The sequence below is a fragment of the Mesoplodon bidens genome (genome assembly GCF_964165515.1).
Source record: "Mesoplodon bidens genome assembly, chromosome: 9".
In the NCBI taxonomy this organism is placed as follows: Eukaryota; Metazoa; Chordata; class Mammalia; order Artiodactyla; family Ziphiidae; genus Mesoplodon; species Mesoplodon bidens.
Genome location: NC_138166.1, coordinates 61,622,709 through 61,649,588, shown reverse-complemented (window position 1 = coordinate 61,649,588; position 26,880 = coordinate 61,622,709). Strand labels below are relative to the sequence as shown.

At 40.5% G+C, this 26,880-nt stretch overlaps 1 protein-coding gene across 1 annotated transcript in view; it reads right to left on the bottom strand.

Moving 5' to 3' along the window:
* The window catches only part of ITPRID1 (ITPR interacting domain containing 1), a 100,537-nt gene that overhangs the window by 31,638 nt on the left and 42,019 nt on the right, over positions 1 to 26,880 (bottom strand). The window contains 9 exon segments of the mRNA XM_081244330.1: positions 3,079 to 3,136; positions 7,748 to 7,809; positions 7,812 to 8,024; positions 8,027 to 8,261; positions 8,263 to 8,325; positions 8,329 to 8,336; positions 11,711 to 11,913; positions 13,329 to 13,415; positions 15,562 to 15,613. Of these exon segments, the coding sequence (XP_081100456.1) occupies positions 3,079 to 3,136; positions 7,748 to 7,809; positions 7,812 to 8,024; positions 8,027 to 8,261; positions 8,263 to 8,325; positions 8,329 to 8,336; positions 11,711 to 11,913; positions 13,329 to 13,415; positions 15,562 to 15,613 (981 nt within the window).

Genomic DNA, 26,880 nt, shown 5'->3' with positions numbered 1-26,880 from the left:
CTTTGGAGAAATGTCTATTTAGCTCTTCTGCCCATTTTTTTTTTAACATCTTTATTGGAGTATAATTGCTTTACAATGGTGTGTTAGTTTCTGCTTTATAACAGAGTGAATCAGCTATACATATACATATATCCCCATATCTCCTCCCTCTTGCATGTCCCTCCCACCCTCCCTATCCCACCTCTCTAGGTGGTCACAGAGCACTGAGCTGATCTCCCTGTGCTATGCGGCTGCTTCCCACTAGCTATCTATTGGTTTTTTAATGGTTGCTTTAAATCCTCAAAATTTCACAGTGTACTTTATTTTCTATTTTTAGTTTTATTTATTTTTTGGCTGCATTGGGTCTTCATTGCTGCACATGGGCTTTCTCTAGTTGCAGCGAGTGGGGGCTTCTCTTGTTGCGGAGCACGGGCTCTAGGTGCGCGGGCTTCAGTAGTTGTGGCATGCAAGCTCAGTAGTTGTGGCACGCAAGCTCAGTAGTTGTGGCTCACGGGCTTAGTTGCTCCACGGCATGTGGGATCTTCCTGGACCAGGGATCGAACCTGTGCCCCCTGCATTGGCAGGTGGATTCTTAACCACTGTGCCACCAGGGAAGTCCCTCGTGGTGTACTTTAATATTGTGCCGTTTCACATAAGATGTAAAAACTTTGAGCTATACTGATCCATTTACCAACCTCCCCTTCCTCCATGCTGAAAATGTCATATGTATTACATTTATGTATGGTATAAACATCACAGTTCACTGTCTATCATTAGTCTGAAGAGCTTCCTTTAGCATTGTAAGTGCACTGTAGAACTATACTAACGAGTTATGGCCATAATTTCCAAATGAATCTAAGTTAACTCTCAGACTAGTCAAGGCATACCTTTCCTGTCACTATAATATCAGCAAACACAGAAAAATTACCACAGTATCTAGCAGTTCACAATTAGAGGCTCTTCCAAGAAATGCCCACCAATAAAAGAATGACTACAAAGAATCATTTGGAATCCTCAGAAATGAATATTTTCAGTGAGATGAGAATTGTTATATGTTTCCTTCTTATATTTATATTCCCTCGTCATTCCAGTGATAATTTTTCAGTGATAAAGGGAGGATGGTACATTTATGGCCTTGGGTCCCCCTTTCATAAGAAGAAATTTTGCTCAAATTCATTTAGGGAAATGCTTAAATACACATTTTCTGCTAATATTGAGTATTGTGCTTGAGTAAATGAAACAGTCTTTAAAATATCTTTAAGTTTTAAAGGTATTTGAAGTGTTCATCACATGCCTTCATCTATTTGTATGTATATATGTGGCTTAAAACTACAATTCATTATTACTTCTATGGTTCTGTGGATTGATTCAGCTTAGCTATGTGGTTGTTGCTTGGATTCTCTCAGGCAGTTGCAGTCTGATGGCATCTGGGTTGGAGTCATTTGAAAGTTTGACCGAACTGGGTAACTAAGATGGTTTATTCACAGGTGAGCTCATTCAAGGCTGTCCCACCAGAGTGATCACATGTGGCATACCCACGTGTCGCACTTTTCACACAGAATGAGCTAGGGCTAGGTTCCCAGAAGGAATATTCCAAGAGCAGGTATCTCAAGAAACAGGAAGCAGCCAGGTGGGTTAAAGGATAAGCTTGAAAGTGGCACAACATCATTTCTGCCATATCCTATTGGTCAAACAGTCCATGTGCTTTCCTCTTTTGAGTAAAGTCATCTTTTGAACTTTGTGTAAACATTCATTCATTCATATGTGTATATACTTAATATGTACGTATATAATTCATATATATGTAATCCATTCATATATATCAATCAAAGTAATAATTTTCCCTTTCCCTATTAATCAAACTAGTTTTACTTATTTTTTCTTAGTCCTATTTTTTCTTGGGTTAACAACACTGTTTTTGAAAGTAATAAAATCACTTTGCTTTACTGTAATTCAGATTTTCTCCATTAGGCTAACCTTTACCCATCTTAATTTGTTCTATGAGTTTGAGATTAAATGTAAATTAGTGCTTTTGCCTAACTTCCCCAATGATTTTTTGGAATGACTGGGGAGACTTACATAGTATCAGCAGACCTCTTAATTGAATGTCAAGGAAGGCAATTCCTATTGGCAAGGGGACCTCCAGCTTCACTGAGAAGCGTTCAATTAGATGGAAAACAGATGCTTATTTTTGTCTTATAAACCTCAGTGCAGGTTAGTGGTAATTACTTCGAAGAGCAGGATAACAATTTATGTAATCAGCAGGACCCTATAATTACTAATGCATAATTTCTAAACAGCGTTTAGCAAAATGAGGCCCATACATACACTTTGTAATGAAAAAAATGTGTTTGACACCACACTAAATTAAAATTTAAATTTACATATTTTCTTCTAGGAAACACACAAGCTTCATCTGCTTTATTTTGCTTCACTAACCCCTACTTTTAGCCCTTTTATAGGATCATGGAAATGCTGAATCACAATGATGGCTGAATGGCAGCGTAAGAACCAGTAGTGGAGAAAGACTTCCTTCTCCCTTTTCTAGGGTAATATAACACCAGTTTAAGAGAAGATTTAGAATGTTACATCTAGGCAACTTGTTTCCACTGTGAGATTAATATGATGGTCATAGAATCACTTAATGTAGACTATAAGTGCCAGCAGAGAACTTCAAAATTATCTGTACTTATCTCTTTATTACAGACGGAAAAACTGAGGTCCAGTAAAATATGACTTGTGCAACAGCAAGCAGTTGGCAGTAGGAGTAAGAAAGTATTCACTCAGTTAGTCCCAGGTCTGTGTAAAATCCATTTCATTAGCCTATTTGGGCCATATAGAGTTTTTGTTAGATAATAACACATACTACATTAGCCCCAGGGATACTGGACATTTCTGTAGTAAGTATTTTGAAATTTACATGTACATATGCATTGCTAGCAGGTGTTTAATAATAGTAGGTTGAAGTAGTAGTAATAGTAGGTATAGCAACTGTTGAAGATAATTTAAGTTCTACATATTAAGAAAATGAGCACTAGTTATTGACATTTTCTTTGTGAAAGACCATTGATGAAATTGTACACCTTGATGAATTCTTACCTACAGTTCCTGAGGTCATGTCAAGAGGATTACCAGCCTCTTCTTCAAAGCTCTGGACCTGAGACACCAAAATGCATCAGTCTCACTAGAAACGCTTTCATAGTAAATTCACTTCATTTATTTAATCAACATATAATGAATACCTACTGGCTGCTGCCAAGAGGATTAAACATGATTTCTGAACTCAAGAGAGCTAACAGTCTGTGGCAGGCAGGCGGTATGTACAAGGCACTCATAACAAAGATTCAAAGAACTAAGGGAGTTACGAAGAGGGAAAGGGAAAGATTACTTCTGGGTGGAAGGAATAGAGGCCCTGCCTGGAAAATGTGGCATTTGAACTAAACTTAAATAATATTATTACTATTGACCTAGAAATATTTCTTTTGTTCCTAAAGAGTTTTAACTATATTTGGAGCAAGCAATTTATTTCCCATATTTAATTTTAGCTCTCTAAGGGATTTATTTACAACTTGGTAAATTTGTGGAGAGCAATTCAGGAAATTTCATAACTCAGTTGCTATATAAAGCTTAGAAAGCTCAAAGAAAATTTGATTTTCAAATTGAGAGAGTAGAATTTATTTTAAAAATTCTTTTAAGAATTAATGAATATTACCCTATTAATGCCAATAAAATTATTGTTAAAACAAAATAATTATTTCTTTAAAAATAATAACAGCTTTCTATAGAAACTTGATAAATATAAAAAGTTAAAGAAGGTAAGAAAATGGTTACTGTTATTATTTTGGAGTATGTCTTTGCAGGTTTTCTTTTAATACATTAATTCTGGATATAGTAGCGTAGTCAAATTTTCACTCAAAATTTGGAGGGACCTTTTTTCCCCACATCATAAAATTTCTTTGAAAACACCATCTTCAATGAGTGCACAATAGGCCATATTTTGAAGGTACATTAATTTACTTAATGATTCTCCTAATGTTGGAAAGTTTTCTAAATTTTGCAAATAGAAATCATGCTGAGATGAGTATCTTTGTACATAAATCTATTTCTACATGTCATATTATTTATTTGGGATTCATGTCTGAATATTGAAGGCTGAATCAAAGGATGAAAACATTTTAAACATTGTGGTACATATGGCCCCAAATTACCTTTAACCCAGGAATAAACAGAGGACTATGAGGATATAGCTCAGCAATGTAAGAAGAAATATTTATTCCCTCTTTTTAATCCTTCATCTCTTTTTTCACAGAAGGTACTTTATACTTGTAACTGATCAGACATACTTCTTAACATTATTTTTACTGGTTTTGTAACTCAAACCAGTGTGCACCATATAAATTTTTCAGTATACTAAGTAAATTTTTTCTCTGTGACCATTATCCTGGAGAAAAATCCACTTAGGGCAATGTAAAGTACCTATTCATCTATTAAAAAAAAAGAACAGAAACAAAACATTCCCAATAATGTAAAATGGAAACCAGGTGTATTCCTGGGTTATTCCACCTGGGCCCAACTTATTAATAATAACAAAAAAAAGAAATAATTATAACGTTTGAAACATTTCTCACCTAAACAAGATGCTGACTGGCATTGTTTAATAATATGGGTAACATTCTTACATAGGAGTTCCAGAGAGCAGGATCCTTGTATGTAAGCGAGAGGGAAGGTTAAAGATGTCGTATTGTAGATACAAAGAAGCATCCTAAGAGAGTCTACAATTACAGAAGTTTCATAAGTATTAAATTCTCATAATATATTTGGGAATTAAAAAAAGAAAGGAACAGACTCAGTTTAACTCAGTAAAATTAAACACAAAAATGTTGATTTTTGCATTAAAAATCTATGTACAACTTGGTTGGAATCATAATTTTGAGAAGTGAGCCAAATATTACCATATTCAGCCTTTAGTAGGACTTTAGGGAAGGCATCATAGAGTGATCTGGAGGCAGAATTTGGCCAGAGTTGAAATTCTGATAGGTAGATATTTAAGTACATTGGTTTATGTTTTAACTGCCATGAAAATCTGCCAATTTCACACATAGTTTTCATTTCTTGTATTTTTAAATTTGCCATTAAAAAATGACTATTAAATCTGGCATTAGCTCCTGTTTAAGCTACAACCTACCCAAGTTTCATTTACTCATACATTGGTATTGAGTGAAAGAAATATTTTTCTCCCAGTCTGTGTGATGAAGATTTAATATTTTAAATATACATTTTTAAGAAAACAAAATTCGGGACTTCCCTGGTGGTGCAGTGGTTAAGAATCCGCCTGCCAATTCTGGGGAAATGGGTTCGAGATCTCGTCTGGGAAGATCCCACATGCCGCGGAGCAACTAAGCCCGTGCACCACAACTACTGAGCCTGTGCTCTAGAGCCCACGAGCCACAACTACTGAGGCCCCCGCGCCTAGAGCCCGTGCTCCGCAACAAGAGAAGCCACCACAATGAGAAGCCCGCACCCACAATGAAGAGCAGCCCCCGCTCGCTGCAACTAGAGAAAGTCCGCGTGCAGCAACAAAGACCCAATGCAGTCAAAACTAAATACATAAGTAAATAAATTTATTTAAAAAAAGAAAACAAAATTCAAATAGTGAGTTTTTAAATATCATTTTGAAGGCTCTCTCTGCCTTATATATACATATAGTCTCTTACACAAATCTGGGCAAATACTAAAGAAACACCACAAAGTTGGCTTCAAAGTTCAACAGAATATTTTGTTTTTATATGGAAGCCACTCACAGACTAAATTAATATTGTCAAATACTTCCAATATTAATTTACTCGTTTATGAATATTTACCAAGTTCCCACTATGTGCCACAAAATGTGAGGTTTTTATTTTTTTTTTATTTTTGGTGTCTGAGTGTGTTCTCCCTTACCACACCTATATATACTAATACGTATTGCTTTTCCTTGAATAACTGTCATATAAGAATATTTGAAAGTTTGCCATGCAAGGACTAACATTCTTTTCCTAGTTCTTTATGTTGAATATGATAATATTTATCTCTCCCTGTACTCTCACATATAGATGACATACAAGGAACTTTGTTCTCCTCTAAGTCAGTATAGTTTGATGCAGAAGAAGCTTAGTAAGGGGACCGTGGAGTCTAATGAGGCTTGTCAACAGGCTGGAGTTTGGTGAATTTCCTGTTTGGATCCTAGGAAATAGACAGCAGACTGAATAATGATTTGCAGATTGTCTTTATAGTAATTTAACCATTAGTTTGGTAATTAAATAATTTTTACAAGATTGAATAAAAGAAAATACTCTTTTTTAGTGCCACCTGCGATTGTATTCAAATCACGGCACTTGACCAAAGCTCTGTTTTTTCTCCATTTATAATTTTTATTCATTTTATGCTATTGTTTTAAAGTCAGATTAATATTTTAAGGTTCTTAAAATAATTTTTGACATAAGACATATGCATACAAAAACATATACACATAGATATTAGGATCATTAACAGCTATATATTTTGAGGCAATTTTTATCTGTGGGATGGGGAGACCTACCAATAGGCATTCTTAGACTTCTTTTAAAGTTATTGTTAAGCTTTAACATCCTACGATTTCCTTGATTGGCTCAGCCCCCTGGCTGATTAAGAACCCCTTTTCTTACTCCCCAGATATCCAAACTTGTCTCTTTAGTGACATGAAAGTTCATCAGCAGAGCTGTCACTCTCCCTACCATGTTATTGGTTTTTGTGCTTATCCCTGCCATTACACTGTATTTCCCTTGAGGGCAGAGGCTGTGTCCCAGAGCCTCACATGTAGTGGGCTCACATGTAGAGTGTCTCACATGTAGTGGGCTCACATGTAGAGTGTCTCACCTGTAGAGGGCTCGAAAGAGAGTGGCCTGACCTTGGGATTGGCATATAAATATCCTACCCAACTTCTAAACAATTTACATGAAACGGGGGAAAAAGCCTTGCTCTTCTGTACTTTCTCTGTAATTAAAGAATAAAGAGATGAGTGAAAATGTGTATATGTTTTTTAAAAAGACTTTGAAGTACAGTTGGGTGTGCCATCTAAATGACAATGAAAATTAGCATGTGTGAATGAAGGTGGGATGAAGAGGCAAAGAATATGTGTGAAATGGAGGTCAAGCTATGTGAGTATCACTAAATCCCAAAGTCCCTACTTTTTTTGTCCAAGGCCCTGCATTAGGTGCTGCAAGGGAAATATCCCCAAGACATATTCCCTTGAGGATGAAATCTGATCCTCCAAGAGCTGACAATCCAGCGGAGGAGGCGTTATCAACACACACACACACAATCTTTACTGTAACAAGCTCTCCCTGCCAAGGCTACGAGAATACAGAGGAAGAGTGGTGCGCTAGCTTCACTTAGTGGGAAGTAGTTGAACTGACCCTCAGAGAAGGTGAAACATGAGAAGTTACAGGGTAGATGAAAGTATACTGAGATGCATAATAAAACACTGAGGAAAAGCAAAGTGAAAAATAACCTGTGGATTCAGTTGTGAGCAAAAAAAGGAAAAGAAATGGGAGAAAGCAAAGGCTGGCTGCATACTAGTTTAGTTCTGACTGACGTAACTAGAATGACCTTAAATGTCCTAGATTAAACAGAAGTTTGGAATGATAAAATGTAATGCTGAAGGGCTGAAAGGTGAAGGGGTTAAATGAGGGGTGGAAGGTAAAAGATGCCTTGGTGGGAGTTACTTCCCTTAGAAGTTGAGTACACTGACCTCTTCCATTTCGAAGGAGTCTGGTGCTTTGCCTGCAAGACAAGACAAGCTCTTGAGTCTGTAGTCTGAAGTGAGTTCTCCTTTTGAGTTCTGTCCTTGACTAACCCCTCAGACACACAGGAAGGAGGAGGCTGCTTGGCCAGCATGGATGAGTGAGGACACTGCTTGCTCAGAAGAGCTTGGGGAGGTCCATCACAAGGTGTCAAGTCATCACAGGCTTGAAGAGACCAGTGCTCTGCTGAAAGAGACAAATGACTTTGGTCATGTTTGTTTGTCATGGCAACTCTGCTCCACACCCTGCTTCTGCAGAGATGATGGAAAATTTGTTTCTCATCTTCAGTGACTGTGATGCTCCCAGGCTATAATCCCTTCTAGTGTTCTGCTTTGAACCTTTCCTAAAAAGTTCACCCGTTCTTCTTCGATGCTCTTTGGCTTCACTCACTGAGGTTCTTTGCGCACTTTTTCCTTCATCTTCCTCTTCAGCTTTGTTCTGTTGACAGATGTTGACATCTGTCAATGTTGACATCATTCAGCAAAGATGAGAAAGCACTGGCCACATGATCCAATATTTCCAGCTGTTAGAAACAGCCTGAACGATACAAGGAACACACAGTTTTTAGTTTCAACGAAACTGCATTCATGTAGTAAAAACTGAAGAGATTTGTTAACACATGTGATTTTCAAGATGGAAAGGACTTTAAGTTTCTGAAACTCAAGTTTTCCTTAGTGTGTGCCATTGATTATTATGGAGGAGATTCCCCTACATAACAAGGTATCACTGTATTATAGGGAAAGAGAATGCCTTTTATATTTAGTTGAATATGCATGACTATATAGATTCATATAGTTTTTATGTGTTAATCTATAAAAACTATAGGCAAGGATGAATCTTGAGATTAATGTCATGTGTTAAAGTAAATGTCAAAGAGTGAACCCAGCTCTTTCATATGAAGTGAGCTTGGAGATTCTTCCATAGCTTGAGGCAGTCACCATCCTCATCATCACCTCCATCATATCCATCTATACCCTACACCTGAGAGTGTGGAAAGATCATGACATACGGTATCAGAAGGCCTGCATCCAAATCTCAGATCAACCACTCACTGAAAGTGTGATCACAAAGTAAATGAATTAATAGATTCATGGTGCTTAATCCTGTGCCTGGCACACAGTAAATGGCCAGTTTCTTCATCTGGAGAATGAGATAATAACACCAGTCTTACATATCTTTCACATCTGTTGTGAAAAGCACAATGCTACATAAATATCAGTTAAAATAAATGTGCACAACTCAGGAAGGGAATGTTTTGTCTTCAGTCTTCCAAGAGAAGATAGTCATTAATGTGAAAACCCATTTACCTTTCCAAACAAACCGGCTCCTCAACTTCTAAGTCCTTCTGAACCACCTGGCCTCACTCATTTGGGCAATATGCAAGAATTGGCTTAATTAGTATGTGGGAGAGATCTAATGTAGCAAGGGCTATTTTGGGGATGCATTGCCACTTTGAAAAAATTGTAAAAAATATTTTTGGTATCTCCAGACAGTAAAACTACAGTAATGGAAACAGAAAATTTTGTTTTTATTACACAGCCTTCTCTCAACCCCAGTTATAGCATGAAGGGTTGCATAGCTCATCAACGGCCAAAGGCCCATTGGTGTGGAAGGATGCTGTCCTCTGTTCTGTTGTTTGCATCATCATAGCAATGCTACAGACTCCTCCGTGAGCAAATCATTGTGCCTACCTGTTTCCTTCACCTGAAAGTGGAAGATATTGACCATTCATAATTCTACTCCCAAAAAATGTGATGGGCGTCTTATGGAGGACTGTGATAGTCTGTCAAGACCTAGAGGAACTCTTGGGTTCCAGATGTTTTCAGAAATATTCTGATTACGCTTCCCCCTTAAATTTAGTTGTAAGCTCAAGAGCATGACTGAATCATAATTCCACTTTTACGACTTAGTATCCTTTCTATAGCAGATTTTTATACTTAGACTAATACAAAACCTATCAATTTAATTGGTTCAGGCAATTCAGAGAACATAATAATGTGAAGTGTTGGATGGGGGGTTTCGTTTGTTTGTTTTGCTTTGAGGTACACTGAAAATGAACCAACTGATTCTCATCCCTTCAAGTTGGAATTTTTTTTTTTTTTTTTTTGCAGTACGCGGGCCTCTCACTGTTGTGGCCTCTCCCGTTGCAGAGCACAGGCTCTGGACGCGCAGGCCCAGCGGCCATGGCTCATGGGCCCAGCTGCTCCGTGGCATGTGGGATCCCCCCGGACCCGGGCACGAACCCGTGTCCCCTGCATCGGCAGGCGGACTCCCAACCACTGCGCCACCAGGGAAGCCCCTGGAACGTTTTGTACTGACTTTGAAGGAGACATACTTTTCCATTCTGCCGATGGGACAACCAACTAATTTTACTATTGCTTGTTTTACATTCGACTTTCTCAGTTTTCTCGAGTTGAAAGTGTACTGTAAGTGTTGAGTCAGAATAGTTACCGTGCTCTATTAGCACAGTTCTAAGTGGTGAAAATAAGAGGGGGCCAGCAGTCACAGGATCAGGGGCCAACTCCTGGTTTCCCTATAATCCATGTGTCAATTTCATCTGTGAAATGTTTACTTCACAGATCTGCTCAATCACTCCTCAAATATTGGTAAGTGTTATTATTCTCCCCAAATAAATAATCAAAGATTTTGCATCTCTGTGGGGCTTGGAGGAGGAGACAACAAAGAACGGTATTAATTTCTTCTAAAGGTAAAGAAACATTACATTGCAACACCTTCAGTTTTGCATACTCTTTTTAAAAAATGTCATTGCTGAGATTTCTGAGACCCATTTCACCCATATGAAAGCAGGGGAAACAGAAACTGAAATGAAAAATCTAAGTAAAACCTCTGTTCCTGATATTTATTTGAGAGAAACACTTCATCTCACTTGACTTTCCTTTCAGTGAATTTATTTATTTAGAAGAATTTATTTAACAGAATTTTGGCATGTTCCCCAGTCCAGAATTCTGCAAACTCTATTCCACGGAGGAGATGTTCTTTAATGCTCTCTAAGAGAGGTTCTGTACTGAAATGATTTTGAAAACGCTGCACTGCATCCCCTCTAGAAGACTGAGAGTGCACCTCAGCATATTAAACAAATCCTGCAGCAAATAAACCTGTTTAACTGTAAGCCATCTTTCTCTCAAATTATTTGAGCACAGTACACATACTCCAAGAATATCCTCAGTAGTGTCCTAGAGAAAAGTATTCCATTGACCATCAGTTGGAGAAAAATTGCAGCATGCATGATAACTATAAGATTTAAGCACAGTTAATCCACAAATCTGAAGATATGACAGATTTATAACTACCAATTACAGCTTGGGGTGGAAATAAGCAGTGTTCTAAGCCTCACAGATGAGAAAATTAAGGTGTCACTTAGTGACTCATGATAAGCCTTGCCAGATCCCGGTTTCTCTGACCTCTGGGTATGTGGCTATGGTATGTATTAGTGCTGTTCACCAGTATTGTCTTCCTTCTGGGCATGTGGTACGATTGCACATTGTCACCCCTTTGGAGTTAAGTGCGGCCACATGATTTATTTTGGACAATGAAATCTGAGCACACTTGATATGTGTAAGTTCTGAGCAGGAGGCTTTAAGACCCAAGTATGGTTCTCTATTTCCACCTTTTCCCTGTCATTACAACCAGTGATGTTCCAGATAGTTGAGCCAAGTCCATGGATAAGGAAAACATCATGGAACAGATCTTTCTTCCTCCCAAAATATACACCAATCCGCAGTGGACATGGAGAGTGATCATGACATAAACTTGTTTCTGTTTGAAGTCACTGAGATATTGGGGTTGATTGCTACTGCACAGATCTCCTGGCCCACCCCTCCTAATGCTGTGGCTCATCTGACTGCTCATTGCCATTGCTGAGATTCTGACGCCATGTGGTCCTCACTTACTGTACAAGTTAGGGTTCTCAACGTCCATTCGCTGCTTTTGAGCTTCAAGAAAAACACGGATGTTGATTCCTCTGGCTGCTGAGTCACAATCCAGGAATCTGGCTGGGATTCGTGTGTAGATATCTGGCTCGTCAGCACCAAACCCCAGATCCAAGAGAATCTCCACTGGATCTTTTTCCCAAAATTCCAGCCATTCAGGAATGCTGCAGTAAAAATATGAATATCTTTATCCAGTAACAGTTCACTTAACCAAAAGCCATTTTTTTTCCTAGTCACCTCACCCACCCAATCTTCCAGAAATTGAGTAAAGGAGGAATCTGAATAGACAAACAGATGGTGCATTTCCTAGAGCTCATACATACTTCCTAAAAGGACAGTCCTTCACCCCCACTCAGGAACTGCTTGTCTGTACTTTAAAATGAGTTTACTTCACAGGTTTTCCATTTCACAACAGGCAGATGTTAAATTAGATACCGCAGGGAGATTGTGGGACAAAAATCAGAGGCAGTGAAGTGATAACCACAAAAAATGGTAGTTGATGGCAATATGAAACAGAAGAAAAAAAAAACCCTGAAAACAGTAGACTGAAAAAAAAGAATATTTAAAAAGAGTATCAGTCTGGGGCATCCCCAGTCACGCAGATTTGTTGAGGATATCACTAAATGGAGACTACAGGACTAATGTTCACAAATAATGACTTTTAAGTCCCTAGGTGAGGTTAAAATATGTTCTGTATTTTTTTGGACTTGGCTGAGAAACAAGAAGTACTTTTTTCAACTTGTTTTATTCAGTGCTGGCACTTAAAATGATACCCTGCAGTTATGTGGAAATTATATTTATATATACCAGCTCACTTCCCCCTCACTGACTACCCATTTACACAAATATTTATTGAATGTCTGTCATGTTCTAGGCTCTCTGGTAGGCACCTAAGGCACAAAAAAGAACAAAAATAATATAGTCCTGCTTTCTAATGGCTCACATTCTCATGGCCAAGAATATAATTATTGATTGATTTGTCATTAAAAATACTTTCAATATTATTTACTTTTTTAAATCTATATTTAATCAGGTAAGAAAGACATAAAATACACTCACTTTGTTAAAAATTGTAATGTCCTACATAAGGGTCTCTCTCCCCTTTGGCCATTACCCCTGCAAATCCTGACTGCCTTCCTACTGAATTTATGTGTATCCTTCCAGACATTTTTTTTTATGTAGTTACATATATGCTTTATAGTTTTCACTTGTTGGCTTTATAAGCAGTAACTTATTCTATGTATCTTTCTGCATCTTGATTTTTTTCCTCTTAAAATATGACTTAAAGATCATTGTAAGTTAGTATAGTTATCTCTACCTATTCCTTTTATCACTGTATAGAATTCCATAAAATGGGTGGGCCAATAGTTTAACTGGCCATTTCCCCATTGACAGATATTTAGTCCACTTTCACTGAATCTTTTACATCCTTCTTGCAAGTTGGGGTTCCGAAATCCTTTATTCATTCTCTCATCCATCCATTCAACAAGTATTTCTCAAGTGCCTATTTGTAATTTCATGAAATCCATCGTTGAAGAGAATGATTTTTCTGGATGAAAAGTGCCTGGAGATCACGTACCTTTGTGGTATACTTGCAGCAGACTGGCAAGAGTTGAAACTGGTCCCTCTGGAAAGACTGGGAGTTTCTAAACACTGATGCAGAGATCTGCAGTCAGGGGTTGCGGGGGGGGGGGGGGAATACCAACGATGAGATGTGTTGATTTAGATAGTCCCCTGGGAGGTCATTGTGACCCTTTCCCTTCCAGAGCAAACATTTGCATTTCCTCTTTATTTCTAATAATCTCGTAATGGCCACACCTTTGAAGAAGAGAGAGCGTGCAGCAGAGGAACTGCTCCTCTCTTCAAGAGCGTTGTGTTACAGAAGGTGTAGGAATGTAAGTGTTAGGTGCCCGCAAGTGCCCATTATAAAGGTGACAGAATGTCTCACTTTGGACAGATGGCAAATCATTGGGGAACCTTTCAGGAATACAGCTTTGCTAGGCACTGACTTTCAGGAAAAAGTTAAAATTATGTGATGAAAGAGGTAGAGCAAGCAACCACTGAAGCGACTCTGCATGAATTCTCATAATGGTGGAGGGTTTCATACCGCATGGTTAACCTTCTCTAAGTGCTGTCTCCTGTGGTCATCCATATGCAACACTAACAAACTCCTTTCTTATGGCAAAGGCAGAAACGAGCGTCTCTCTCTCCAAATAGGCCTGCAATGCAAGTCATTTGAAAGGGTTTCCAAACAGAATGGAACCCTGTTATAATGTAGTTCACTTTTATATGGCTCAGATAGACCATAACATATCTAGCCTCATCAAATATAACAGCAAGTGGGCACAAAATTGGAATTTATCAAAGAATACAATGTTGATATCAATTCTCCCAAGGAGACCAAGTTATCTTACATGGGCTCCGGAATTTGCCTTAGCCTGGTCCATATTTGGTAAGAAGAGCTGGGCCCCGCCTCTTCTTTGTTTAATTGCTTCTCTGTATTAAGGCCGAGAAAGTGCACGTTTCTGAATAATAAAGATTCTGTTTTAGACTGAGCTGGCTGAGAGCCTTGGAAGGCGGGAAGAAGATACCTTTCACTTACTGCCTCCCCTCAGTTTGCATGAGGTTTGCCATAATTTTTGTTTCACTCTGTGTTTGAGATTCACACTTTATTTTATAATGTTCAGCAGAGCTACCCAGAAACTGCCCTGACCTTGGATCCAGGAGAATCCATGTACTGTCACAGTTCTAATCAAGCTGTAGGAGCAGGGATGAGTCACTGACCTTAACTTGTCATTTTCCTCTTCAACAAAACGAGTTGCCTGAGAGATTTCTGTGGTCCCCACGCCTCTATGATTCTGTGAGTAGCAAAAACATCTAAACTTCTAAGAGGGAAAAACTATGCCGAAGTAGCATTTTAGGTGTGAATCAGTAGGAGGTAGAGGGATACAGTGTTGAACGTTTTGTTTTCGACAAGTTCGAATTATCCGGAGAAGGCAAGAGTGACTAGAGTGTGGGAAGCAGAGTTCCCAAGCCCCCAAAGCACACTGTTTGTTCCGGTGGTTCTTACACTAGAGTGGGCCTCAGAATATTTGAAGGGCTTGCAAAAACGTAGATTTCTGATCCCTACGTCCAGATTTTCTGATGTGATGTGACTGGGGTGAGGCTTGGAAACTTGCAGTTCTACTAAGTTGCCAGGTGATGTTCCTGCTGCTGTTGGGACCCCTTTGGGACCTAGTCTCTCTCCTCATATTAGGGACACTCAAAATGCTTTCTACCTAACAGTGGAAACCGTAGGCATTCTTGTCCAGCAAATAGCGTGATAATAACGGACAATATGGAAACACGGATGTAACTACTTTACGAACAGGTCCTCATGAATAGCTGAATTTTAGTAGAATACCATTTACGCAGATGCTTTAATTAAACTCCTAACATTGGAAACTGTAGGCATTCTTGTCCAGCAAATAGCATGATAATAACAGACAATATGAAAATAATGACTGTAACTATTTTATGAACAGGTCCTCATGAATAGCTGAATTTTTAGTAGAATACCATTTACATGGATGCTTTAATTAAACTCCCCCCCAAGCCAGCATTTGCTGAGTTAATTTGCACACTCCTTTATGACAATTAAAGAACCTCTATCTCTCTCGAGGCTGGTACAAATGGTTTAGGCACTGTGGCTAAACCAGTGACAAGATCCCAAGATCCATGGCATTATAAAGAGACCTCCTCACTTCCACTTCATTTATGAAAGACGTGGCTGTAAAATCCTGCAGTGAAATAACAGTGACTCTGTCACCTACCTCGTGGAGTCTTTCACAGTCATTTGAACCATTCCTTGTTCATGAAAAGGAACTGCAACAAAAAAGAGGAGATGAGCTTAATTTCCTTTTTTTCTAAAGGAAGGTTTTCTCACCTTCAAACGAACCAACATGGCATTGATTTCCATATCCAAGACTGTATCGGCCTGAGATACAAGGCATCTCTGTAGTGAACAAGACAGAATGTAATTAATGGCTAAACTGTGTGGCAAGCACTTGAAGAAATGTGGTACTTGCTCAGTGAAGGGGGAAGTCAGTGGCAGATGAAGTAGTCAGCAAAGATTTCATGGAGGAAACAGTACTTGTCTTGGATTTTTAAGAATGGGGAGAATTTGATAGATGGAAAAGAGGTGTCATCATGAAAGAAGGGTGTCTATAGCAAGTGTCAAGCACAGTGATAGGGCTAGGCTGCTTAGATCACAAGGCATTCTGGAATACTCTCTCCTGGTACAAAAGGTTGAGGAGCAAGGATGGGGACAGGCAAAAGAACACATGAAGAACCCAGCATTCACGGAGCAGTTTCCATTAATTTGTATCACCTAATCCTTACAACAGTCTTATAATTTAGGACCTATTCTTATTTTTCAGTTAAGGAAACTGAGACTTACAGAAGTTGAGTAATGAGCCCATGACCACACAGTCAGAAGTAGCAGATCCAGGAATTTCTCATTACATTTATTATTGATTATAACAATAATAGTTACTATTTATTTAACTTAAGTTTGTGTGAGGCAATGTGCTAAGCATGTTACATGCACAATCTGTTTATCCATGAAATAGGTATCATTCATCCCCACTTAATAGAGAAGTAAATTGAGGCTCAGAGTAAATAAATTTCCCATGGCCAGTAGGATGTCACAGCCTATTTTTATTTGTTGCTGTTGTTTCTTTTCAAGACACTACGCTGTCAACAGATTGTCTTGTTGCTTATTTGAAAGCTGGAAAGAAGAGTTTATTATGTTTGTGTTAGGACATGGAGAACCATAAAAAGTTTTTGAGCAAACAAGTAAATGTGAGCAGGACGATGCTGAAAGTCCATTTGCCTGGTGAGTGGTGCTGAGGACAGAATAGAAGAGCTACTTATTGGATGTCAGAGAGGCCTATTCAGGGGCCGAAGCAGTACTCAGAACCTGTGTTGTGAGGTAACGCTGCGGCAGACATCTGTAGAAGGAAGTGTTCAGAAGATAGGCAGTTCCTCAGAAGTCCCCCACTCCATCCCCAGGGCTTCCAACTTCCTCTCACTGTGGCTCTCCTGGGCGCAAATGTGTGACATGTATCAAACTGGAAGTATTACCACCCAGCACTTCTATGAGAATGTGAAGTTCTTCACCATAAGAAATATAACACAGGTTGGGAGAGATTTTGGAAAAACAAGCTTAAATGATTGAAACATATATAAAAAAGGAAAATAATAAAGGGCTCTTCAGTCTGGAGCCAGAGTTCCTCTCTGGGTAGGGGGGGTCTCTGAATAGATCTCAAGGTATTTGGGAACTTGTCTCTGAATACCAAATTTTGAGGGTGAAGATAAGAATACTCATAGTTTTCAGCTGGTATTTTTTTAAGGCTCAGTGACCCTGCCGAATGGAAAAGGGTAACTGGTCTAGAAAGATAAAGACTAGAGGTATATTACTGAGGCGTGAGCAAATAGTGCATTCTTAATTAAGTCCGAAATACATAACTACAATTTTAAAAGGTAATGAGAAAACAGATACACTAAGTTCTGCCCTACAAAACAAATGGAATTCTGTCACCACAAGAGCTATATAGGGTGAAAAATATTAATCTATGATAAAGGTTTAAAAATAAAGTATATATATCTCCATGCTACCTCTCAATCTCACTCTCATAGCAGACATCATTAATCAATTACACCACTTTCTCATAGAGCCTAGATAGGCTCTCAAAATTGTCAGGAATTGAATGAGATGAAGCTTTTATGCCATCCTTTGTGTAGAGTAAACTTCATGAGTGGCTTTTTTTTGAAGAAACAAACTTCACTCTTTGTTTAGAATAAACTATGAGTTTAGAATAAACTGCTTCATAGAACATTATAGGGAGCCGCTACCAAGGATGGAATATCAAGGTGAATGACCATTATTATGATACAAATTTGACATTTATTAAATGTGCTATGTGATATCTGGTGACAGTTATTTATGTAAGTTAAAATATCTGACTCAAACTTATGCACCAGTTTAGAAATTAGCTTAGAATCCAAACTCCAGTCTTTTGCCCATTACCTAAGTAGTTTTAAAACTATGGGTTTTAGTGAGGAATTCTTTTGCAAATTTCTAGCAATTTAAATAGATAAAAGGAGTGCTGTTCTGGGCAGAGTGGTCTCCCATTTAGCTCTTCCTTCACTCTGTCAGTCACCTCCACAATCCAGAGTTTGAAAAACATCACCTATTCAACACCAAATCTCTCACCTAGGCAGGCATTGCTAATCCACTGCAGCACTCTTGCTCACTGAACTCAGTCTCAAAGCTTCTCAAACCATAAAGCCAATGCCAACTGATTAAAGTTGTCACATGGGAGAAAGCCTATTTGCCACTTTATTAATCATGTTATAGATGCAAGCACAGTATAATTTTTTGGCAGTCATGTTGTAATGACTTGATGAATTAAATAATAGGTTGCCCAAAATGGAAGGTTAAAATAAATATTTATCATTTTCAGCAATTTTTTGCCTATTTCTCCCTGCCCCCACCATCTCCATCTATTGCTTTGCATGTGTCTCACAAAGGCAGGCTCCATTTGTGCCTAGTTAGCTCATCCAGAGAATTCTGGAATTTCTGAGCAGCTCGTGCATAAAATACTCTGGGGTTCTAGGACATTTGGCTTCATATTCTGCCAGTACCGCCACCCTTGCCACTGCCTCAGTCTTTTCTGGTTGTCTGCTACTGCTCTGGATTTCCTAGAACACGTGAACGGATGTATACGTCCAGGCCAAGGGGTCTGGCATTGTGGCCACAGTGAATTGCTCAGACTGTCAGACAGGAAATGAACCATTTTCAGATACTGATGAAAAGAGTTAGCTCAGCCTTGTTGAGTTTTCAAAAACCCTAGCCCCACAGAAAATCTAAGTCATCCATAAAATTCCACATCCCTTCACTCAGGGCTTCTTCATGAGATTCTAGTGCCTACACAGATCTAGTAGCCACATTCCACGGATCACACGCTGCAGCTCTGCAGTCCAGGTTCAGGAGCAATCTGGTTGTCAGGAAACCAAGGGCAGCCCCAAAGGGGAAAAGAAGCCCCTGAAGGAAACATATTTTCTAAGGAATGTGCAAAGTGGACCTGGCTAGTTCACCGTGGCGTTTTCTGGTCTGATGACACACATGAAAGCCTTACACAGTTTTAGCATCAGCGGGCCCTCTAAGGCCCAGCTGTCGCCGACAGCTAGGGGCTGGGCAGGATGTTTGACCCCCCCTCACCTGAATCTCGCACTCAGTGATATACAGATATAGCTTTTACATCTTTTGTTAGACTCTTTATACTCTTTTTGATCTTGTTTAAAATGACACAAATGTCTATCTCTAGCCAATATATTCAGACACATAGCCTTCTCTGCTGCCAAGCTTAGATTCTGGAGAAAATGAAGCCAGGGAAAATCGATATAATTTTTTAAACTCACAAGACAAGCCTGATTTTTTAAATTGTAATATAATTATCAAAAATTAATTAGCTTCACTGCTTCATTTCCATTTTTCACTCCCTGGACACCCTGAGTCCTGGGAGACCAAGGGGCATTTTCAGCATTACTACGTGTTTACTTCCTGACGACTGTGGAAACAGGAACTGGCCTTCCCAGTGTTGGACGCTGACAGTTGAGTCTTGCACAGGACTGTGTGAAACTATTATTCCTTGCCTGTTTGAGGTTTTTTTGGTTTTACTTTAGCTTTTTTTTTTTTTTTTCCACTTTGTTAATTTGTAAGGTAAACTTCCTGGAACCTGAGGACAAGCTGGTCAGGGTCAGGCCCTTGCTTCTTTGCCTGTTTTCAACAATGAACCTGAAGCTGGTAGCCCAGTTCTCAGCAGCATTGGTATTCCTAGGCTTTTGTTAAAACCCAGAAGATCCAGCAGCCCTGGCTCAGGTCTCTTCAGGGCAACATCCGCTGGAGGTGATGCGCTCTGCAATTCTCTGCAGTCTCCCCGCCTGCCTGGTTCATTAGCACTCACCTGCCTGGCTCACAGAAGCATTTAAGTCTGTGACCTCTGATCAGAGCACAAATTTGACACCTAGGGAATGCCATCATGGGACAAACTGCTCCTGTTACCCCGGATTTCCCCAAGCTTCTTCAGGTAGAAGGTGGGACCCTTACAGATGCACCTGTGCTCACCACAGAAGCCTGCCTGCTAAGCCTGCTCAAATCCACACTGGCTTCTCTGAGTGCCTGGCTCTGATATTTTCTCCATTTCTTTGTCCTTCCAAGATAGCACTCTTATTAGGTTTTTAAAGCCAGATTTTACTCTCTAAAAGCATTGAGGGAACAAAGAAAGAAAAAATTCAAGTCCTCCTATCCTCAAGTTTCCTAAGGGTTGGTCTGAAGGAAAATTAAAGTGAGAAAAAAAAAAATTCCCTGCTCTACTCAATACATCCCATTGCATGGGTTAAAACGCCAGTTCTGATTCCCTTTTAGATACTTGAGTCTCCAGCCACCCTCCCTACTGTTAGGTGGACTTCTGCCATCTGAAGCAGCAGACACTGCACTTAACCCTGCAAAATGTATTACTGGAGAAGATGTAGTGAGATATGCAGAAGGCACTAATTAGCACCTTTATTGGCTTGGAAAGCATTTTTTATTTTGGTTTTCCTAAGCATTTCTGACTGATTCATGGAAGACATTTGGTTCTTTGGAATATCGTCCAATAGACTAATCAAATTGCATTTTCACAGGGCTCTAAAATAATAGCATTCTGCAGCTTTCTGTATATTTAACTCCTGCATGACCAAGACACTTAGTAGAGGCAGTCATCAGGGTTTATTTGTCTCAGTTGGCAATTTATTAAACTATATTCTTACAAAAAAAAGAGACACTGACATTCTCCCTGACCTTCATGCTCAGAACTTTAAAGCCAGTTGTGATGCTTTGCTCTTCTTAACCCAGATAGCTGTTTATTTTCCAGATGCTGTGGACTCTTCTTCTCTATTCCTCTGCTGACACCCAGCCCAAGCTCTCATCACCCCAAGCTTGAGGTCATAAATAGCTTCTTCCCAAAGGGTGCACCTTCTTCCCATTGCCAGGATAAACACTGGAATCTGTCATCTCTCTTCTTAGAAACCGTTCGTAACTCATTACAGTAGAGACGGCAAATGTGAGACACACCTGCTTCAATTCCCCAATGCTGCACCTGTGGAGTTATTACTTATTATGCATGACCCTCTATTCAGGTGAACAAAGATATGGCTTCACAGTTCTACTCAACACAGACCCCAGCTGTAACTACCCATCCTTTGGCTGGAACTTGAGATGACACTTCTTTGCCATCCCTGTCCTAAGACGTCAAGCGTGATTCCCTCTTTCTGGATTTTAAGGCATTTATAACCTGACCACACCTTATTTAACAGAAACATGTCTCCCTTTGCTCCTTAGCGTGAAAGCTTTTCTCTAGTCTTATCACCCTATATGCTTTCCTGCACACATTCAGTTTGCTTCTCACTCCGTGCCTTTATTCAAGCTCCTATTGCTTCCAGGAAATGACATCGACTTGCTTTGTCTCTTTGTTTTTTCAAAACCGTATCTCTCTTTGATTAACTAGCTCAAGTCTCACCTTTTTTTGAAGATTGCTCAATCTGACTAAATCATGTTTATTATGGACCAGTTTTACTAAGATCTTTTTGTTGACTAGCTTTAGGGAAATCAGATGTGTGAGATGATTCTTGCCTCAGTGGCCTTTACAATTTTGTTAATGAGGCCGATCATATACTAATAATTTGAGGTAGCACAGACCAAGTGTCATATGGGTAGAACCCATGATGGATGTCACTGATGTTCAGAAGAGAGACTGAGTCTCTTAGTGCAGATGTCAGGAAGGGCCTTACAGAGAATATGGGACTTGGGTAAAGTCTCAAAAGAAGGGCAAGAGGTAAATGGAACAGGAAAGACTTTAAGACAGGAGGAACTGGATGAAGAAAGAGAAAGAACTAGGTATAATGAGAGGAGATAAGACTAGACAGTCTTATAGAAAATTGGAACAGGTTATATTCACATTGTAAGGGTCCTGGAAAGTCAGAGTGACATACTTGAGAGCAGGAGTCATATATTCTACATCTTTGCATCCTCCACCTTGCATAGCTCTCTGCTTTGAATGTTTTCATTTGATAAACATTATGCTTCCATATTATAAACATTCTTATAATATAGACAACAAATTTAGAACTTGATCTTGTAAGTTCTTATTATTTAATAATTTTTTAAATAATTAATTTAGATTGATTTTTGGCTGCGTTGGGTCTTCGTTGCTGTGCGCGGGCTTTCTCTAATTGTGGTGAGCGGGGGCTACTCTTGGTTGCGGTACTCGGGCTTCTCATTGCGGTGGCTTCTCTTGTTGCGGAGCACGGGCTCTAGGTGCGTGGGCTCAGTAGTTGTGGCTCGCGGGCTCTAGAGCGCAGGTTCAGTAGTTGTGATGCACTGGCTTAGTTGCTCCGTGGCATGTGGGATCTTCCCGGACCAGGACTTGAACCTATGTCCCCTGCATTGGCAGGCAGATTCTTAACCACTGTGCTACCAGAGAAGTCCCCAAAAGGGGTTAGTTTACTCTTCAGGGACCTCTCTGAGAATCAGAGAAGAAATGTCTAAATATTAAAAAGGACAAATGAATTAACCACTCATCAAATAATCAATGGCACCAAGCAGAACTTTGATAGAAACTGTCTTTTTGCTGTAGGAGATCGTTCTGGTCTTTACTCGCAGTTATGCGTGGATGTGTTGTTGAACAAGCACACATGATATAAACCCACATGTTGACACATGTACTCAATGTATGAGTCTGCCCTTGCAGCATCAGGATGGTATGCTCCACAGTCAGGCAGAGCTGATGTTGGATTTGTTCTCTGGTGGTGGGAATGGGTTTGCCACAGTCCAGCTCCTCTCTCCAAGCTTTCTTATGCACAATTTTAATATGAAACCTGGGATTAGGAATGAGTCAGCAGCCTGAGAGGAGGAAATTTAACATCCATGACCATGATCCCTTTAGTACCACCGCTGACCCCAAAGAGGCTCTGAATGTCCTATTGTGTTTGTGATTATAGGAAGGTCTGTGGATCCTTACTGTGCTCAAACCAAGAATCAAACTTGTTTGCTTGTGAAGTTGGTGACCAAGAGGAGTTAACTTGTACCCAGTGGTGGTGGTTCTTGGGAAGTGAAAAGAGAAAGAAATTGAATGATGCCCATGAGGCTCTTTCCTGTCATGTGCCCTGAGCAGACGGTGTCCTGGAGATACATCAAAAGGAGACTGTCGGACCACTCAGCTAAGATACCCTAATGTTTGTCAGAAGATAGGGCTGAAGGTGAGAAACTTTTGTGAAGTGCATTAGTGAGACTCGGGATTCAAGCCGTATGGGCAGCTGTCCAACTTTCTACAGTTATTGATGTTCATACGGAAGGAAGGAGCAAGGGAAGTTATTTTTCACGAAGGGAGAAGCCCAAATGATTTCTATTGGTAAATAATCCTGGGTAAGTGATGTTTCAGTGCAAGAGACCTCAAAGCCCCAGGAGGCAAGGTCCCAGAGGGGAGACCCAGGCTCTGCCAATGGCTCTGGGAAGCCAGGGGAAGGTGCCACGACCACCTCAGTACTTCTTGGCCACTGGATCATTCCCATCATTCCCATCAGCCAATACACTTTGCCTCAATAGCTCTCATTCCTGGAAGAGAATATCTTTTGTCTCCACCTCTCCTCCAGCTGTCATTTTAATTCACTGCTCCCTTTTACCTCATAACTCCTCCAAATACTTCTCTGTTTCTACTTCTTCTATTCCCATTTTACTTGAAAGCAGTACAATCAGGCTTTCTCCTCCAGTGTTCCTCTGAAATAGCTCTTTTCAAGGTCACCAGTGACCTAATTGCCAAACCTAACGGTCAATTCTCCTTCTTCATCATATACGACACATAAACAACAGTTGACAGTGTGGATCACTCCCTCCTTGATACCCTAACTTCACCCATCTTCCAGACACTTTTCTCTTGGTCCTCTTTTTACTTCATGACCTACTCCTTCTCCTCCTCCCTTGCTGGTTTTTCCATATCTTCCTGACTTCTTCTCTGTGCACTTGCTTGGTGACCTTATTTGGACTTCTGGCTTATCATCATCTATATGCCAACTAGACCCAAACATTTATCTATTCCCGGACTTTCCCCTGAACTCCAGATTTGTATTTCCAATTCGTACTGATGTATACCTATTTACTAGTATCTCCTTGGGTATCTATTAGGTATTTGAGTCACAGCATGCCTAAAATTGCATCTCTTACCACCAGCCTGATACTTCATGTTCTTCCCAGCCCAATAAATAACCATGCATCTTCCCAGATGCTTGTGCAAAATCCACTGCATTCATCCTTGACTTCTCTCTCTCTCTTTCATACCCTACATCCATGAGCATATCCTGTCCTGCCTATATTCCAGATATATCTAGAATCTAGCACTTCTCTCTGCAACAACTGCTACTGCCCTGGTCTGTGCCCCCATCCTCTCTCCTCTGAATTATTTCCTTAGCCTCCTAACTGGGCTCCCTGCTTCAAAATTTTCCCCAGCAGAGTTCATTTTCCAAGTAGCAGCCAGAGCTGTCCTGTTAAAAAGAACCAAGACTATGCCACTCCTTTCTATAAAACATGTTAAAAGTTCACTTTTCCCTCAGAATAAAAGTCAAAGTACTTACAGGGATACATATAGCCCTAAATTATTTGGCCTCTGAATAATTCTTGAACTCATAGCTCTTTACTGTATCCCTTGCTCATTTAGCTGCAACCATTCAGGCCTCCTTGCTGTTCTTGGAATACAGAGGGTACATTCCCACCACAGGGCCTTTGCACATGCTGTCTCATTTGCATGGAGCAGCTCATTCTACAAATAAGCAAATGTCATGTAACTTCACTTCTTTCAGGTAGCTACTTCACAGCTAACCTTATCTAAGATACCTTCCCTGGCCATTTATACTCCTGGCATATTACACATTTATTTGTTTTTTGTGTCTATCTCCACTGCATCTTTCTTCTTTGCTATCTCCAATCTTAATGGAGTGTCTAGTTTGGAGGAGGCATTCTATACATATTTGTTAAATAACTGAAGAATGGAATAAAAGGGCATTTGTCAGAAGTGTTGTGTGCTTATGGACAAGGAAATGAAGTTGATAGCATGTTTGTCCTCTAGTCTCCAGACTAAGTCTTAAGGCTCAAGGAGAGATATGGGCTGCAGGAAGAAGCTGAAAGTTTATTTCCATCATGAGTTTTTTTTTTTTTTTTTTTTGCAGTATGCGGGCCTCTCACTGTTGTAGCCTCTCCCGTTGTGGAGCACAGGCTCCAGACGCGCAGGCCCTGCGGCCATGGCTCGCGGGCCCAGCCGCTCCGTGGCATGTGGGATCCTCCCGAACCGGGGCACAAACCCGTGTCCCCTGCACCGGCAGGCGGACTCTCAACCACTGCACCACCAGGGAAGCCCTCCATCATGAGTTTTGTGTGACACAGAACACTAGTCATGCTGCCTAGATCCCTACATTCAGTATAATAGAAAAGTGTTTCTACAAATTCTGCAAGAACTAGAGCACTATAAGGACTCAAAGGCAGTACCCAGAGGAGCACAAGAAAAACTAATGCTCCGGGAGGAGCTTCAAGATGGCGGAAGAGTAAGACGCGGAGATCACCTTCCTCCCCACAAATACATCAGAAATACATCTACATGTGGAACAACTCCTACAGAACACCTACTGAACGCTGGCAGAAGACCTCAGACCTCCCAAAAGGTGCGTGAGGAGAGGGGATTAAGAATGCCGCTTAAAGGAGCTCCAGAGACGGGCACCAGCCAAGGCTATCAGCGCGGACCCCAGAGACGGGCATCAGACAGTAAGGCTGCTGCTGCAGCCACCAAGAAGCCTGTGTGCAAGCAGAGGTCACTGTCCACACCTCCCCTCCCGGGAGCCTGTGCAGCTGCCACTGCCAGGGTCCTGTGATCCAGGGACAACTTCCCCGGGAGAACGCACGGTGCGCCTCAGGCTGGTGCAACGTCACGCTGGCCTCTGCTGCGCAGGCTCGCCACGCATCCGCACCCCTCCCTCCCCACGGCCTGAGTGAGGCAGAACCCCCTAATCAGCTGCTCCTTTAACCCCGTCCTGTCTGAGTGAAGAACAGACGCCCTCAGGCGACCTACACACAGAGGCGGGGCCAAATCCAAAGCTGAACCCCGGGAGCTGTGCGAACAAAGAAGAGAAAGGGAAATTTCTCCCAGCAGCCTCAGGAGCAGTGGATTAAATCTCCACAATCAACTTGATGTACCCTGCATCTGTGGGATACCTGAATAGATAACGAATCATCCCAAATTGAGGAGGTGGACTTTGGGAGCAACGATATACATATTTTTTTCCTTTTTCTATTTTTGTGAGTGTGTATGTGTATGCTTGTGTGTGTGATTCTGTCTGTAGAGCTTTGCTTTTACCATTTGCCCTAGGGTTCTGTCTGTCAATTTTTTTTTATTAAAAAATTTTTTTTCTTCATAATAATTTTTTAAATAACTTTATTTTATTTTAATTTACTTTATCTTGTTCTTTCGTTCTTTCTTTTTTTTTCCTCCCTTTCATTGTGAGCCATGTGGAGGTCAGGCTCTTGGTGCTCCAGCCAGGTGTCAGGGCTGTGCCACTGAGGTGGGAGAGCCCATTTCAGGACACTGGTCCACAAGAGACCGCCCAGCTCCACGTAATATCAAACGGTGAGAATCTCCCAGAGATCTCCATCTCAACACCAAGACCCAGCTCCACTCAATGACCAGCAAGCTACACTGTTGGACACCCTATGCCAAACAACTAGCAAGACAGGAACACAACCCCATCCATTAGCACAGAGGCTGCCTAAAATCATAATAAGGCCACAGACACCCCAAAACACACCACCAGACGTGGACCTGTCCACCAGAAAGACAAGATCCAGCCTCATCCACCAGAACAGAGGCACTAGTCCCCTCCACCAGGAAGCCTACACAACCCACTGAACCAAACTTAGCCACTGGGGACAGACACCAAAAACAACAGAAACTACGAACCTGCAGCCTGCGAAAAGGAGACCCCAAACACAGTAAGTTAAGCAAAATGAGAAG